This window comes from Gossypium arboreum, chromosome 6 (genome assembly GCF_025698485.1).
Source record: "Gossypium arboreum isolate Shixiya-1 chromosome 6, ASM2569848v2, whole genome shotgun sequence".
In the NCBI taxonomy this organism is placed as follows: domain Eukaryota; kingdom Viridiplantae; phylum Streptophyta; class Magnoliopsida; order Malvales; family Malvaceae; genus Gossypium; species Gossypium arboreum.
This window is the reverse complement of record NC_069075.1, coordinates 142,410,698-142,428,753: the sequence shown is the minus strand read 5'-3', so window position 1 is coordinate 142,428,753 and position 18,056 is coordinate 142,410,698. Positions and strand designations below refer to the sequence as shown.

At 32.9% G+C, this 18,056-nt stretch overlaps 3 protein-coding genes and 1 long non-coding RNA gene across 4 annotated transcripts; all 4 read left to right on the top strand.

Moving 5' to 3' along the window:
• The first annotated feature begins 189 nt into the window (after nt 1–189).
• Nucleotides 190–3,811, top strand: LOC108483752 (uncharacterized membrane protein At1g75140-like). Its single transcript, XM_017787317.2, has 4 exons — nt 190–2,595; nt 2,703–2,835; nt 3,049–3,241; nt 3,416–3,811. The coding sequence occupies exon 1, from the start codon at nt 469–471 to the stop codon at nt 2,314–2,316; it is 1,848 nt and encodes a 615-aa protein (XP_017642806.1). The 5' UTR covers nt 190–468; the 3' UTR covers nt 2,317–2,595; nt 2,703–2,835; nt 3,049–3,241; nt 3,416–3,811.
• Nucleotides 3,812–6,332: 2,521 nt separating this feature from the next.
• Nucleotides 6,333–7,008, top strand: LOC128294221 (uncharacterized). Its single transcript, XR_008284535.1, has 2 exons — nt 6,333–6,364; nt 6,496–7,008. It is a non-coding gene; the product is annotated as an uncharacterized LOC128294221 (long non-coding RNA).
• An 834-nt stretch (nt 7,009–7,842) lies between these two features.
• On the top strand, nt 7,843–10,911 carry LOC108480905 (zinc finger protein GAI-ASSOCIATED FACTOR 1-like). The gene is made up of 4 exons (XM_017784034.2): nt 7,843–8,321; nt 8,413–8,815; nt 8,920–9,065; nt 10,232–10,911. Exons 1-4 carry the CDS (start codon nt 8,213–8,215, stop codon nt 10,741–10,743), a joined length of 1,170 nt encoding a protein of 389 aa, XP_017639523.1. The 5' UTR covers nt 7,843–8,212; the 3' UTR covers nt 10,744–10,911.
• A 3,614-nt stretch (nt 10,912–14,525) lies between these two features.
• LOC108481821 (G-type lectin S-receptor-like serine/threonine-protein kinase LECRK3) lies at nt 14,526–17,213 on the top strand. The gene has a single exon (XM_017784900.2). It carries the CDS (start codon nt 14,601–14,603, stop codon nt 16,929–16,931), a length of 2,331 nt encoding a protein of 776 aa, XP_017640389.1. The 5' UTR covers nt 14,526–14,600; the 3' UTR covers nt 16,932–17,213.
• The last annotated feature ends 843 nt before the right edge of the window (nt 17,214–18,056 follow it).

Genomic DNA, 18,056 nt, shown 5'->3' with positions numbered 1-18,056 from the left:
ATAATGACAAAATTAAATATTAAAATAACCTTATATTATGTCACTAAAATCATAAATAAGCGGATAAAGTCAAGGTCAAAAAGTAGTACTACAGTTTCTTTCATCTGCGTGGCATGATCCGATTGGATCACAGGAAAATAACAACTAAGTTGATCTGACTGAATCATTATCTTCAAAAGATTTTTTTTTTTATCAAAATCCTCAAAAGATTTTTTATTACCAAAAAACCGTGATCTTTTTACCTCCAAATTCCTTGCCCTAACCTCGTCTCAGAATGTCTAAAACCATTAAAAAACACAAGTCAAAAAGTTGCTTACTAACAGTTTCCCCACATCAAATTCAACATAAAATTATAATTATATCCAAAAAAAACAATAAACCCAGATCCAAAAACACACACTTAAGATCTGGGTTTATCTAGAATCATTGAATCAACACTACCTTCAATCAGTATTTTGTTCCTTTCCAATGGCAAATCCCCACAAATCCAGGTTCTTTCTTTTCTTCTTCTTCATTTGTCATTTCATTTTCATTTCTACACCTTTTCCCACTGTTTTAGCAAACTCTAAGCACGAATTTAGTGATCCCCATGAAGTTTTATTGCACAAACTTGAAGAATTAGTGAAGAATCTTAGTGAAGTAGTTTCTAGATTAGAAACGAAGGTTTTAAAGGAATCTTCAAAAATTGATGATGGGGTTGGAAGTAAAGATGAAACTAGTTTAATAAAATATGATGGTAGGATGAAATATCAAGGAGATGAGGAAAAAAAGAAGGGTGTTTCGGTTACGAAATACAGTCCGTTTTGGTCTGAGAGGTTTCGGTTTATGTCAGCTTTGAAATTAGGGTCCGCCGCGACGTGTATTAACATCTTGCCGTTTCGTGATTATGAGGGATTTAGTAAGTATGTTGGTGTTGGAGATGAAAGAGGAAGGGTTTATGTGTTTTTAAGGAATGGGGATGTTGTTGTCGAGTTTTATACCGAATGTGAATCGCCGGTTGTAGCGATGGTTTCATATATGTCTGTCTATAAGAATGAGAGTTTTGTTGTTACGGGGCATCAAAATGGTGCGATTTTGATGCATAGGGTTTATGAGAGATTGAATGGAGAAGATTTGAGTTCACTTGTCATGGAAACGGTTGGTAAATTTGTGGAAGGAAACGGGTTACCGATAACTACATTGGAAGTTCATCATGTTGGGAGAATGAGGTATATTTTGTGTACCGATCATAGTGGGAAAATCCGAGTTTTTAGAGAAGAAGGAACGCTTTACGGTTCCGCCATGCCAAGAAGTAGGCCACTTGTGTTCTTAAAGCAAAGGCTTTTGTTTTTAACAGAGACGGGTGCTGGGTCATTGGATTTACGGAATATGAGAATTAAGGAATCGGAATGCGAAGGGTTGAATCATTCTCTTGCTCGGAATTATGTTTTTGATGCAACGGAACGGTCCAAAGCTTACGGCTTTACATCCGATGGTGATTTGATTCATGTTCTGTTGTTGGGTGATATTATGAACTTTAAGTGCCGGGTTAGGTCCAAGAAAAATTTGGAAATGAACGAGCCTCTTGCGTTTCAAGCTATTAAGGGATACTTGATTATTGTCAATACTGAAAAGGTTTTTGTGTTTAACGTTTCTACACCGCATTACGTTCGAGCCGGTGTGCCACGGCTTCTTTTTTCTGCCTCTTTGGATGAGATCAAGTCATCGTTTTTAACTTACCAAGTGATGGATACAAATAAAGAGAGAGTACAAGTGATGCCTGTAATAGCCAGTGATCGTGAAACACTAATTGTTCTTGGACTTGGACGCGAGTATGTAGGGATGTATCGGTCTAACCTTCCGGTTCTTAAAGGGGAATCTAATACAATGCTATGGACCAGCCCGGTGTTGTTTTTCATACTTTTCTTATTCGGGGCATGGCAATTCTTTGCAAAGAAGAAAGAGGCATTTACTTCATGGGGAACCGATGATCCTTTTAGCTCCTCATCAGCTACAAAGAGTGCCCCATTAGGATCTAACACTGGTGAGAGGCCGTTTATAGATTCTTCTTCACGAAGTTCCGATATGGTTGACTTAAGAAGCAGCGGTCTTCGAGGTCGACGCTATGCATCTCCTTCTCGGTATCCAAGTGGAGCTACTACCACTTCTTTCAGGCCGAATTCTGCTGATCCAATCTCTAGACCTGCTCCCATTGATCCAAATTATCGAGCTGCTCCGGAACTAAATTATAGGAGTTCAACCCTTGAACCAACCGGCTTTTCTAAACGAAGAGAGAGTTTATTCGTGAACACCCAGGCCACGGATGACAAAAGTTAAAACTCTTACAAAAGGAAGGGTTCTTTAGATTCTTTTGGCTGTTCATAACGATATTATGAAGCCTTTTGAACCTGCCATGTTGTAATTTTAGTTTTTCTATAACTTAAAACAAGAAAAAATGAAAGAATTTTAAGCTCGATCCTTTTTGAAGGAGACTTTCGAGAATCATTTTGTCCTTGATGATTCTTTGATTTCGTTTTAGTAGGTTTTTATAATTCTTTTAATTTGATTTTTGGAAGCTCGGATCAGTTCATGCAGCTATTCATAAGTGTTTAACAGGTCAGTTTTCGGATTTGAATCTTAAGATATGGTTTTAGCTTGTATTTTATTAAGGGAAAAGTTTATTCATACCAACTTATTCATTACCAATGCATTTTTTCTTGCAGGCTTCTTATACATGACCCTGATCAGCCGAGGAAATGGATCAAATGAGGTTGTACTTCACTATTGAAACTCAAAAGGGCATTCGTGTTACTATAATTTGAGCAGCTGTTTTCGTAAAGCAGAACATTCTTATGGGTACATTCTTTAACTCGGTTAACCAGGATTGTCTTTGCATTGCCTATTATGTGTTGTATTTGAAGATGGCTTTTTATTGCTCTGTTTAGTGCTTCATAGTCGATAACCATTTCCCGTTGATTTTACTGTGCATGCTCAAATACTTCTACGAGTATTGATACGGAAATTTCTTTCCTTTTATGGCTGTGTATGTCCCCGTATATGACTCCAAAGACCACTCCGTTCGCTTTTTGAGAGAGACATGGGAGAATGGCTGGAACCATCCATTCTACGTTTTAACTGCTTGTAGGCTACCTTGATATCGACACTCGTTTAATCAACTTTCCAGTGTAGTCTGTGATGAGAATATGATTGTAGTTGTACTGGTACCGACACTCGTGACTTGGACTCAAATACCGGAATCAAGGTAATTCACAAACTCAAGGCCCGTGCCTTCTGCTTGTGAATCTGATTGACTCTTAAATCAATCTCGGGATTTTCCCGTTTCTTTTTCTTGATGTCATATGTTGTGGTCTCATAATTCATATATATGTTGGAAGCTGTGGTTGCTTATAAACACGAGCTCATTGTTCTATTGCAGAGTTTGTTGACATGCTTTTACAATCCGAGAAGGATCCGACCAAGTGCACTGTATAGGTTTACAGCCATTAATTCGAATCCATTGTCGATTCAGTGCCAAAGGTAATCTTTCCATGAACCCGTGTTCTTGTCGATTTTCCTTTTTCATCGAAAAATTATCAAATGAAAAGAAAGAAATAACAGGGTTATAAAACCGTTCGTAACAAGGACTTCCATTGTTACATCTTTTACTCGATTTTGTCTTCTGAGTGTCGGATGTGTCCGACATGTATCCGAACATGCATATGGTTAATTTCGTAGTTGTAGCCAATAGGGCTAAGCAAAAAAATCGAGTAACTAAAAATTGACTCGAATCGTGGTGATTGGACAGTTTGGGAATATAAAATTAGTCACTCAACTATTAGCGTGCTCATGAGTAATAGTAAGTAGACATAACATTATACTTGTGATAACATGTTTGGTAATAGATTTTGAAAATAGTACGACTTAATAAATTCAACAATTACCATTTGGTTTGGTTATGTATGAAATTTTAAAATTCAAAAAGTAAAGGGACTATAAATAATTAAATTATAAAAATTAAGTCCACAATTTATGCATAATACAGGGACTAAAAATATAATTTATCTTGGAGTTTTGCAATAATCCCAACTAGAAACCTCTTTTGAAAGGTAGCATATTGTAATCATACTTTGCTTTTGGTTGCACATGCATGCAACTTTAAAAGTCCTAATACATCATTATCCTCAATAATTTGTGGATCATGACTAAAATGACATTGCCCCCACTTCTTTACCATACTAATAATAACAAAAAGAAAACTTTTTTTTATGAATATTTATATCTTAAAAGGTAAAATATTATAGAAGTCAAATTGTATTTTGCTCCCTCTATTAAAAAATAAGTAAATTAGTCTCTGTAAGTTAGATCAAAGAGCAAACTGATCGTTTTGTTAAAAAGTTTATTCATTTCTACAGTTAAAAACTAGTCCATGTGCATTAGGATGAGGTATATGTGTTATGTGTAATTGTTCTAATGCTTATAGATTAATTTGTCATTTTTGAGTAAATGGGATAAAATGTAATTTGGCTCTTAGTACAAAAGTCTTTATGGTATTTTTACTTATTTAAAGATAATATATGTATATTACTTTTAACAAATTAAATAATATCAATCAACTCTTTATTTTAGGGTAAAGTTGAAAATTTTAAAATTTGAGATCTTTCTAAATTTTTAAGAAAGTGAGTCATTATTTAGTTCCATGTTTTTTTTTTGGTACTTTTTTGTGTATTTTATGGTGCATATTCGATATTTATATTTATTTCTAACAATGTCCTCTTCAACAAGGTTGGACAATAATAGCGGTCAAGGAGGGCTTTGCCCCACATTTTCGGATTCTTGCATTTCTCCCTTAAATTTTTAAAAAAGTTCAATTAACCCCTTAAATTTTGAAAATTTTAATTAAACTTTCTTTTTGAAATTCTTATTAATCTCACAATTTTTTAAAAAATTAATATTAATACCAGTTTTTTTTATTCACGTTAAACTCATAAATTTATTTAAAATTTTAATTAAGCCTCTAAAATTTAATCCTAAAATTCACCATTACTCTTTAAAATTTGAATTTACATTCTCATTATAAAAGTACAATTTGCTTTATTAATGCATTCAACATTTATTGATATTTAGTTTAAATTTTATAATAATTAATTTAGATTAAAACTATAAAAATAATTTAATTTAAAATATATTAATCAGTAAAATTTGAAAAATTTTAAAATCAAAATAAATATAGACCGTCCATGATTACAGGTGGGACCCTAACCATGAATGGTGGTGGAGGCCACTGCGGCTTTCAGTAAAAAGTCAACATATAATAATAATAATAATAATAATAATAATAATAATTTAACCTCTAATGTTTACTAGTTCTAAATCCTTAAAATTTAATTAATTTATTTGTTTCTTGACAGAAAAATTGTCTGGGTTATTAAAATTTTAACGGCACTAATGAGGTTATTAGTATGATAATCTTCGTATAATTTAAAAATAAAATTCTTAGAAAATATATTCATGTTAGTAGTGAAGTATATACAAAACGTTACGTGAGTTATCATGTCAATGTCTTTAAAATTTTAATAGTTTAATTATTTTTTTTGTCAAAAAGCAAGTAAGTTTAGGGACGAAGTCGGGGGAGGGGGGTGGCATGGGCCCCGGCCTCTAAAATATAAATTTACTCTTTTGGTCTTAAATTTTTTAAAAATTTTAAATTAGTAAAGATAAAATTACATTTTGGCTCTTCCTAAAATTATAAAATTTTAATTTAATCCTTTACAAATTACAAAGATATAAACTATAAAAAATTAAAATTTTATCGTACCCCTAAAAATTTGTTTTGGCTTTGCCCTTGAGTAAGTTGATTAAATTTTAAAAGCTGAAGGCTAAAATGGAAAAAAAAAGGAATAAAAGCTAAAGTGATAAAATGAATAAACATGAGGGACTAAAATTAAATTTACACACGTGTTTGCCTTACCACATATGCATATTGAAATTTGAACCTCTTGTCATTTTGTAAAAAGCGGTGGCCTTTTTCACTTGAAAAGAGAAACAACTTTGCCTTCCATATCACACTCTAACATGGGTTTACTTTTATTTATTCGTTGTATCGAGGGTTTTGGTTTAGTGGGTTTATATGATATTAGTAAGAGATAAAATTCGAGGATAAAATTGTGTATTGATATTTCGAGTATGGTATTTTTTTAAGAAATTCATCGGTTTTTAATAGATTACATTTTAAAGATTTTTTTTTAAAGAGAAATTCTGACTTCTCCTTAATAAGATTAAAATTTCTCTACAATTCAGGCCACCTTCCTCATCGACCTTTCACCTTATTTTAAATAAGGTGAATTAACCATCTTCGTTGTCAACTCGTTTGAGTATCACTAGAACGGTAAAAAGTATACTTATAAATTTTTATCATATCTATTTTTATTTATATATTTTTTATTTTCTGCGAAACGAGAAATTAAATTATAATAATAAAAGTCTACAAACTTACTAGAATAATATTTGATTGCATAGTTGATCAAACACATGTGGGATTGTGTCAGAAAAGTCCAAAATGTCAGCCAGCAAGTACGACGAAAGTTTGATTTTTGAAGGGGTATAATTGACTTTTGGGACGATACCCAAAGAAGGATTACAAAATACTATGCAGGGGGAATTTCACTAAACGGCAACCACCGTCAAGTCGCGATTTCTCCCGATAAATTTAGAAAGCAGGAAAAGTTGACACGTGGCGGTCAGATTTTAGAAACCCCCATGTCGAAGCGCAGCTGAGTTTAGCGTTGGTATAATGCTTATTTTAGTCCCTATACTGTGCTAGGATTTGATATTTAATCCTATTATTTAATTTTGCGTAATTCAATCCCTTTATTCTTATACTGTTATTAATAGGTCTATTTTCTATTTAGTAAGAGGAGGAGATATTGGATTATCTAGATTTAAATATTCGATCTTGTTGAGTGTTTTAGAGTTTGTCATCTTCAGATGGGTTAAACTATGTATTTATATGATACGGTTATTGTTCATAAATGTGACATCGTAGGTAGGTTACCATGCACATCGACACGTACCCTGCTCTAGGCTTAACACATGTTAATACGATATGGGTTCGCCTTTATGATGGTGCGAACCTACATCGTGTGGTCTCATAGAAGTATACGATATGGGTTCACCTATATGATGGTACGAAGCTACATCATGTGGTCTCATAGGAGCATATGCGAACTCAAAGTGCAAATTATGTAGAGTATGAGTCAGACCCAGTCAGATAACAGATTGATATTAGTAAGTATCATAACAAATCTCATGTTAACCAAAACTTCAAATGGAAGATTCTAGCCATTAAACTAGTGACTTAATATAGGGATGAAGTCAAAACTTACTTTGGGGAAATAAAGATAAATCATAAATTATTGAGAAGGTTAAAGTGTAATTTTATTATTATACTAATATGTCATTTCATAAAACTTTAAGGGGTTAAATTACAAGTCTTCCATTTATAAGGGGCTAAGGACATTTCGTAGCCCTTTGCCTTCGTCCGTGACTTAATACAAGATTTATGCTTATGTCCCCCCAAAAAATTTTAGTTTTATTTTTACCCCTTTAACAAAAATTTTCTGAAAATTTAGTTAATCCAATTTAATTAATAATAAATTTACTTGTCAATCGAGTAATTAAAATTGTTTAAAAAAGTTTGATTTCAACACTTTAACATTATCAACTAACAATATCATTGATATGGATCTACTAATAACATTATAAAATCAAAGGAACAAAATAAAGTAAAAACAAAATTAGAATACGGGGACTAAAATCATAATTAAACAGTTATTGTAAAATCTGGCGCCACTTTAACTATTTTCTTTTTAGTAATAATTTGCTTCTCTCTCACTTCAATGCCTCTCTGTAATTACAGACACCTATGAAGCCGCCATTTGAGACCCTCCTCGTGCTCTTCCCTTAGTTGAAAATCATGAACTATCATTCAATTACCTTCATGTTTTTTCACTCATATGAAACAAAAACCACTTAAAAAATCATTATTTTTCTAGTGTTTATCATTTTCCTCGTGGAAAGTGAAATTAACAATCATACCGTTGAAAAACTTGAAAATCCGAGCCAACATTTGCGGTGAATTGTTGTTTTGAAACTCACGAGAAACTGGGTTTTCATTTCTTTAAGCTTAAAAGAAATTCTGGGTTGTTTTTTTTGGCCATTTTGAGTATAGAAAAACATGGCAAAGCTTGAAAATTCGTCATCAATGGCGGTTTCTCTCATTCAAGCATTTCAACAGACAGATGGTGTACAATCGAAGAAGAAAAGAAATCTCCCTGGAATGCCAGGTGCAGTTAAAAAAACAAAAACACCCGATGTTTAAATTTCCATATATCTTCTTTCTTTGAATCATCTTTTTGAATTTTTTAATTATTTTAGATCCTGAAGCTGAGGTAATATCACTATCACCAAAATCCTTACTGGCCACCAACCGTTTCATTTGCGAGATTTGCAACAAAGGCTTTCAACGTGAACAAAACCTTCAACTCCACCGCCGAGGACATAACTTACCGTGGAAGCTCCGGCAAAGAACCGACGGCAACGAAACAAGAAAGAAACGGGTCTACGTTTGCCCAGAAACGAGCTGCGTACACCATAACCCGGCTCGCGCCTTGGGCGATCTTACCGGCATAAAGAAACACTATTGCAGAAAGCACTGTGAGAAGAAATGGAGGTGCGAGCGGTGCTCTAAAACGTACGCTGTTAAGTCCGATTGGACGGCCCATATAAAGAGTTGCGGCACCAAAGAATATAAATGCAATTGTGGCACTGTTTTTTCGAGGTATTGACGCGTTATTTTCATTTCATAATTGAATTGTACGAACTTATGTGATGAACTTATGATGATGATGATGATGGTGGTGGTGGTGGTGGTGTTTGTTGAAGGAGGGATAGTTTCTATACGCATAGAGCATTTTGTGATGCGTTGGCTGAGGAAAATGCCAGGGCTCAAGCGGCGACTTCTTCACCGCCGCCGTTAACACCGTCGACTACGACTATGGTTTCGCCGGGATTGTCAACTCAGAGTTCAGGTCAAATTTTTGTTATCTTATTTTATATGCGTATTTTAATCATTACATGCAGGGTTTCTACTAACGCATACATCGAAATTGAGATAACAAGTTGGGTTAATATTAGAGCTAATCAGGGACGGGCGGCCCGGCCTGGCCCGAAGGTCCGCCCAAAAAATGGGAGGGTTTGGGTAAAAATATAGGCCCGAAATATGGGCTTGGGCAAAAAAAGAGGCCCGTTTAAAAAACGGGCCGGGCCTCGGGTAAGAGTTTTTGGCCCGGACTCGACTCGGCTCGGCCCGAATTATATATTAATTTTTTTATTTTTTTTATTTTTTTAAATTATTTTAAAATTTTAATATAACTATTTTTTATTATATTGTTAATTTGTGTATTGTTTTAAGAATTGTTTTAGTATTATTTTTATTTGTTTTAATATTTGTTTTATGTTTTTAAATATATTTGATTTATTAAATTTTTAAATTTTTAAATTTTTATTTAATAAATAAGAAAAAAATTTAATATGGGCGGGCTAGACTCGGGCTTAGTAATTTTATTTCGGGCGGGCTTGGACAAAATTTTAGTCCCATATTTCGGGTAGCGGTAGGGCCGAGCCTAGTAGACGGCCTAAAATTTTATCTTGACCAGGCCGAACTCGGCCAAATTCGGCCCATGATCACCTCTAGTTAATATATCATTTGGTATTTGAGTTCAGTTTTATTGCTTAATTTGGTACTTAAGTTTTTTTTTTTAATTTGATACTTAAGTTTGACTTTAATGTTCAATCTAGTACCTTGACCAAAAGATATCATGTGGCTTAATGAATATTTAACTCGTGTACTCTAGTAAGAAGCATTGATAATTGGGACAAAAAAGAAAAGCTCAAGTATTAAATTGAATAATAAAGCCAAATTTAAGTACTTTTCTAAGACAAAAAAGACCTAGTATCAAATAAAACATTGAAATCAAAATCAGACACTAAGTAGTATATTAACACTTATTTTTTTAACATTAGCATTTTATTAGGTGGCCAAAGATAATTAACGGTATTAACAATATGGACTAACCAATAATTTTATAAAAGTAAAAGGACCAGATTTGCATAATTAAAATACAAAAGATTAAATTCTTAATTATCAGAATTTTACTTTTTTTTAACTTATACCACTTCATATATGCTTATGCAGAAATGCTAGGAATTCCGATGGGACTTTCACCACCAGATCCACCACCGCCAACCACCAGCATCTCTGCTTCAAACGGTGACGTTTTAGTTACCATATTTGCATCAACACCACCCTTAGAGGCCACATCTCTTTCTCTTTCCTCCCCTCTCTACCTCTCCAACAATAGCTCCTCCTCCATCTTCACTGCACCGTCACTTCAACCAGCCATGTCCGCCACCGCGTTGCTACAAAAGGCATCCCAAATGGGTGCGGCGGCGACATCGAGCCCTTCACTACTTCGTGGTCTAAGCTTTGCAGTACCATCATCATCATCCACAACACCCTCTACCGGACACAAGCCTACGTCGACGCTTGATCTTCTAGGGCTTGGCATTTGCGGCGGCGGAGGCGGAGGCCGCGGTGGAACTTCAAATGGATTATCTGCTTTGTTCACTCAATTTGGAGGTGGCTTCAATGGTGAACCAGGTGCTACGACGTCGTATGGTGCACCCAATAGCTCAGCTTTGCTTTAGAGGTACAATTTTAATTTTTAAAAGATTTCGGAGATCCGTACGGTTTCAATATCAGTTTGCATTAATATGCATTCTACAAAATTTTGATATTTTAAATTAATTTTAATATATTTTTGTTCTTTTATCATACTTTTTTTATATTAATATTAAGAATAAAATATTAATGAAGTTTTTATTTGAGTCTTAGCTCGATTGACATGAATATTATTAAGAATGTGAATATTGTTAAGAATATGAGTTCGAGTGCGTTGAAGCGCAGATTATGAATAATTCTAAATATATTTTAAATTAATCATTGATCTTCGAAATATTCTAATTAAATTCTTAAACTATTGATATTGTTAAATTACGTTATTGAGCCAAGCTCGAACTTGAGTACAAAAATTGGCAACAAGCTTAGTCGAGCTTGAGTAGCTCGGTTCTATCTTGATTTCACCCTTATTTCAGATCCCATTTTAGATCCAACATGAATCATAATTTTAAACATGTGAATCAAATTATAAATATGTGTATTTATAGCATGAACAATTTGGATCTAATTGTTAAAAACAGTGTAAATAATTTTATATTTGTATAAAATATTGTAATTATTTTTTGTTCGGATAACAAATTAAATTAAAATATAATAAAACAAGTCAATTGGTAATTATTTGACCATGCACTTAAAATTCCATTTGTTTGCAATTATTTTTCTTGGAATCTAATTTGTTTATGCTTACCAATAGCCTGACTCTTTGTGCATTTGTTTGCTGCCTGAATGTCAATTCATTTAGGCTGTTTTTGTGTATTTTTGTAAAGGTGTAAATGATATATTGGTATTTGTAAATTATTTGAGTTTAATTTGAAAAGAATTTGAATTCAATTCGGTAATTATCGAGTTCAGTTTGAGTTATCAATCGAGCCGAATTCAAGTTTAGTAATAATTTGTTTAATTAGATTAATCAAATTAATTGAATCATGAACCAGGGGAAACGCTGGGGGGGAGGTGCCTTGGCCCCCTAAAATGGGAAATTTTGACTTTTGACCATTTACAATTTATAAAATTTTAAGTTTGTATAGATAAAATTACACTTTTACTCTCAAAATGACAAAATTTTGATTTAATCTTTTAAAATTTAATTCGACTCTTCCAAAAAAAAATTTTTTAACTTCATCCCTGCCGTAAATTAATAGTTTAACTGATTTGATTACAAATTCGATTTTGAAAATCTTAGATTGTGTGGCATGTAAAGGGTCTCAAAACATGAAACATGGATGAAAAATGACTTCCATGCATACATTTGGGATTAATATGTATATATAATGAACTTAATTAGTGGGATATTTGTGCTTTGACTAATGTATATATTTGGTGTTTTGAACATACATATTTGCCTATGATTATTTTTAATGTATATGTCGTATGGTTGGAATTGAATCGATTGGGTTGGTTAGATTAAAAATTAGTTAAAAATATTATAAATTATTTTTAAAATAATTAAATTTTTAAAAAAATTATTTAAAAAATAATTTTATAGATATCTGATCACACTTAGTTAAAAAGATTAGTAGTGTATAATAATACTATGAATGAACTAGTATTGAATACTGATAATAATATCAGCAAAAGAACGTTGTTCTGTATTTCCAAACATGCTGAGCTCCACATATTCTTGTAAGGGGTCAATTCTGTAAAAAATAGGATTAATAAATAGGGATTTATCGAAATTCAATTTTTGTGAGATCGTTAATATTGTACTAAATGTATTTTTAGAGTATACCGAACCAATATAGCTATCCTTCCTCTGACATAACAACACAATTTCAAATAGCGATAATGGCTTTTTTAGAACGCCAATGCAATACAAACATCAATGGATACACAGCAAAAGTCATCCAAACGTTGCTTTACACTACAATTAAGAGAAGAAAAAAAGGAAAGGGAAAAAACAGGTTGTCTCGAGTTTGAACTTATGACCAAAGTTTTCAGTGATTAACGATTAAATTTGTCTAATTATTAATTTTACTGGTTTGCACAATTTGATTAAATAAATTATTAAAAAATTTAAAATAAAAATAAAAATTCATATTCAACCGTGTTTTGCTTAGCTCAATCAATTTGTACCTATTTCTAGGTCAATCAGTCTAATAACTTTTTTCCGGACTGGTGATTAATTGCTTAGGCTACCAGTTTATTAGTCTAATCGATTCGATTAAATAAATCATTAGATAAAATAAAATAAATCCGATTCAACTAGTTCAACTGGTTTTTTACTTGATATTACTGATCCGTACTGGTTCTCAATTCAGCCAGGCTAATAAATTTCTTTCGATCAGTGGTCAAATTGTTCAGTCCACTAGTTTACTGTTCCACTCAATTCGATTAAATAAATAATAAAAAATATTAAAAATAAATATCCGATTCAACGACCCAATTCAATCAATTTTTTATCTGATTTAACTGATCCATACCGATCCTCAAATCAACCAATCTAATAACTTATTTCGTTACATCTTAATCAAACATTATTTTTGTTTTTAAACTTAAATTTCGTTATAGGTTTTTATTATATCGGCTCTTTTTATATAATTCTAAAATTACTTATAGCTTATTTTTAACCTCTAAATTGAAAAATTCGAACACACGTCTTCCTATACTGACGATAATATAAATCTAAATTTAGCTATTCAAATATGATTGTCTATAAGAACCGAAGACTTGAAATCAAGGCAGCAGGTTAATTCACAATAAATTAGTAACGTTGATTTTCCGTTGACTTAGTACAGTCAACCAAAGAAAAAGACGGTAGAAAAGTCCTTAACAGTGAATCTCAGGGGCTGTATTTTGTTGAATCTCTTGTATGCTTTTTCCTTCTTAGACCAAGAATTTTAACGACTTAAGGACTTTGAAAGGTCAAATTCTATTATTAGTCCTTGTATTATATGTAAATTATGAATTTAATCTTTACTTTGTTTTTTTACCAATTTTAATCCTTATATTTTTCGTATTCTAAAATTTCAGTCCTGACTCAAAATGCAGTCTTTACATCGATTAGGTAAAAATTCTGCTATTAGTCCTGTTCTATGCATAAACGGTGGATTGAAATTTCAGTCATGACTAAAAACAATCGTCATTAAATCCAATAACTAAAAATGTGGTTTTTTTTTGTGTGAATATTATGTGAAAATAATAATCAGCATAACGTTGCACATGTAATAATATAATTGGCGCACAATATTTTGAAAATAGTAAAATATAACGACTATTGTTTGGCCAAGACTAGAGTTTTAAAATTCGAAAAGTGAAGGTAAAAAACAAGGGTTAAATATTAAATTTATACACGAACTTTGATCCAATATGTAACTTAATACATGAGTATTGATTTAGTGCAATTATACACATGAAACTTGAATTGTGGTTTATATATATATATATATATATATATATATATATGAAACTTTGTTTTGATTCAATTGTATACACTTAGAAAAATGAATACATACACTTATTTTTATATTGGATTAATATAATTGTTTGTGTATGTAATATATCAACATAAAATGATGCTAATTCGATAGTATTGTTAGTGGTTTGTGAAAATTTAATTTGATTAAATTTCCATGTATAAAATTGCATAAAAGTAATGTTTATGTATCAAATTATACATTGCATCAAAATTCATGTATGATTTTGATAATTATCCATCTAAAAAAATAAAGTTTAAGCACAAGGACTAAATCGATAATTTAGACTAATAATTTCTAACTTACATTTCACGTCCTAATGCACTATTATCACACGGGATCACATCTACTTTTTTTCCTCACAAGCACTGCAAAAACAAAAAAAAAACACACAAGCTCTGCCTTCCACTTTAATGGCGTTTCTTGTTCTTCTTCTTCTTTTAAATTTTGTATTTAATGCAACAAATGCTCAGTCAACAAGCTCTATTATCAAACCAGGTTCTTCTCTTTCACCCATTAATAATTCATATTTGCTATCTCCTTCCGGCCAGTTCGCTTTCGGTTTCTACCGATACAAAAACGGCTACTCCGTAGGCATATGGTTCGAAAACATCCAGCAGAAAACAGTTGTATGGACGGCTAACCGAGATGCCTCGCCGTTCCCTAGCGATGTCACATTGGTTTTAACCACCGAAGGTACCCTTATTGTTCGACCAAAGCAAGGTCAAGACGTACTCATTGCCGATACTAGTAGTGATAACGTGTCACGGTTAGCAACTTCGGCCTCGATGCTCGATTCGGGTAACTTTGTTTTGTTGAATTCGAGTGGTGGGATCGTATGGAAGAGTTTTGATTTCCCGACCGATACCATTTTACCAGGACAACGTCTAGCGGTGACCGGTAAGCTCGTTTCGAGTGTTGCCGAGTCGGATCATGGTAGCGGAAAATTTCTAATTCTTATGCAAAGTGATGGGAATTTGGTCCAATACCCTGTTGGAGCAGTACTGGAACGTGGTGCTGCTTATTGGGCTACTAATACATTTAATGCTGAGAGCTTGAATCTTGATGGTAATGGTCACCTATATTTGTTAAATGATACCGGGTTCAACATCAAAAGTATTAATAAGAACTACGTTAATGCCTCGGGTAAGTCCGTGTATCGTGCAACAATTGATACGGATGGTATATTTCGATTGTACTCACATAGTTTTAACCGATTTGATGATTGGTACACCGAATGGTCATCCTCTAATTATAGATGCGATCCTTTAGGTTTGTGCGGTGAGAATAGTTATTGTGTTATGACGGATGGGGAACCCGTTTGTCAATGTCCTCCTCATTTCAATTATATCAATGAGAAGCGAAAGGAATTGGGTTGCCGAAAGAACTATAGTTTAGTTGCTTGTGACACAAGAAATGGCCGACTTTTTGATTTTCTTGAGGTGAACGATGTGTCTTGGAAAGATGATGCGTATTCCAGTCTCTCGTCGATGACAAAGAACAGTTGTAGAGCCGAGTGTTATCAAGATTGTCGTTGTGAAGCTGTTGTCTTCGAGAACGAGGTGTGTAAAATGATGAAGTTGCCGTTACGGTTTGGGAGAAAAGTATTAAGTGGTCAAGTTACTGCATTTTTGATTGGTGGAGAACTTGCTGGTGTTGGGACAAGGAAAAAGAAAAGGAAGCTAAGATTGGATATGTTAATCATTAGTATTGCCATGGCATGCTTGACGCTCGGGTTTCTAGTTCTAGCAACTATCGGCGTTCGAAAGTATCGTGCTTATGTTCGAAAATACAAGCGTGTTTTGCGTTTAGTAAACAATCGAGTTGCTGAAGATGTTGCCTTGAAATCATTTTCCTTCGAGGAGCTTAAAGATGCAACCAACAATTTTGTGGACGTGATCGGTAAAGGAGCTTACGGGACGGTTTTCAAAGGGGTGCTATTCGATGGCGAGAGAACAGTAGCCATCAAGAGACTGGAAAAAGTGGTGGCCGAAGGTGAAAGAGATTTCCTGAATGAAATGAAAGCCATCGGGAAAATACATCACAAGAACCTCGTTCGATTGCTCGGTTATTGCTACGACGGAACTAATAGGCTTCTGGTTTACGAGTACATGAAAAACGGTTCTCTTGCGGATTTTCTTTTCAAATCGAACTTAAAGGTAAATTGGGAAGGAAGAGTCGAAATAGTATTGAGTATAGCGAGAGGAATTTGTTACTTGCATGAAGAATGCGAGACTCAGATTATCCATTGCGATATCAAACCCGAAAACATCCTAATGGACGACAAAGGGTACGCGAAAATTGCGGATTTCGGATTAGCCAAGCTATTGATGCCTAACCAAACTAGGACATACACCGAAATCCGAGGGACGAGGGGATACGTTGCCCCAGAGTGGCATCGAAACTTACCAATAACCGTGAAAGCCGATGTTTATAGTTTCGGAATAATGTTGTTCGAGATCATTTGTTGTAGAAGGAGTGTGGAAGCGGATGTTCCGGAAAACGAACAAGTTCTTGCATATTGGGTAATTGATTGTTTCAAGGCTAATGAAGTGGAGAAGCTGGTGCAAAATGATGAATTAGTGGAGAAGAGTAAATTGGAGAAGATGGTTAAGGTCGGATTATGGTGCACCCAAGATGAAGCATCATCTCGACCGTCGATGAAAAGAGTTATCTTGATGCTAGAAGGGACGGTTAATATACCTGATCCTCCACCGCTTAGCTCCTTCGTTAGTTCTCCTTAGATCATGTTTGTGTCACGAGACAAGACTTTAACTTTGCCAAACGTAAAAAATATAGTGTTCATACTTATGTAGTTGTGAATTACACTAATGAATCACGATGGATATATACATATTTATATATGTATATATTATCAGCCTGATGAAATTTACACTGTAATCACGAAATTTTTCTATAATATTAGAACATAGGAAGATGTTTAGATTTTGAATTTTAAATTTATTAAATACTTATTAAGAGGTAAGAATATATCATTAGTTGATTCGATTTTTATATATCAAGAATCTAATGAACGAATTAACCAAACTGAGTTGGAAGGATATTTTTTTTTGAAAATCGCAAATTTAATTGGGTTAGATTATTTACGAAATTAATTAATTGGGTTATTTTATATTTCAATATTTTTTATAATTAATTAATTAATTAATTAATTATGTGGTTAGATTTATTTTATATTTGGGTTGGCTCACATATGTATAGATTTATTTATGGGTCGGATCGATTCAAAAAGTGAGAGGGTTTGAAAAAAATATAAGTTTAAAAAATGGGCTTTAGCAAAAATATAAGTCCTATTTAAAAAACGAGTCGAGTCTCGGGCAAGATTTTTTAATCCATTTGGAAAATGGGTTGCTGTTTTTCTACTGTCTCGCTATTATGTTGTTACTATTTTATTGTTATTGTTTAGATATTGTATAACTTTATTTATTGTTAATTTTGTTATTATTGTAGAGACATTTGCTTGTTAAGTTGCATCTATCTTAATATTATTTAAGTATAAATAATTTTATTTAATTTATTTTTAATTTGTTAAAAAATTATTTTAATTATTTTAATTTTTTTATGTATTATATTTTTAATTTTTATTTAAAAACAATATAAAATTTTTAATATAGGTGGACAAAGCTAAACCCATAAACACCTCTATATATATAATAATATCGATGTAAATTGAGCTTATCACTATCTATAAGAACCAAAGACTTGAAATCAAGGCAGTAGGTTAATTGACAACAAATTAGTACCGTTGGTTTTCCGTTTACTTAGAACAGTCAACCAAAGAAAAAGACGGTAGAAAAGTCCTTAATCGTGAATCTCAAGGGGTGTATTTTGTTGAATCTTTTATATGC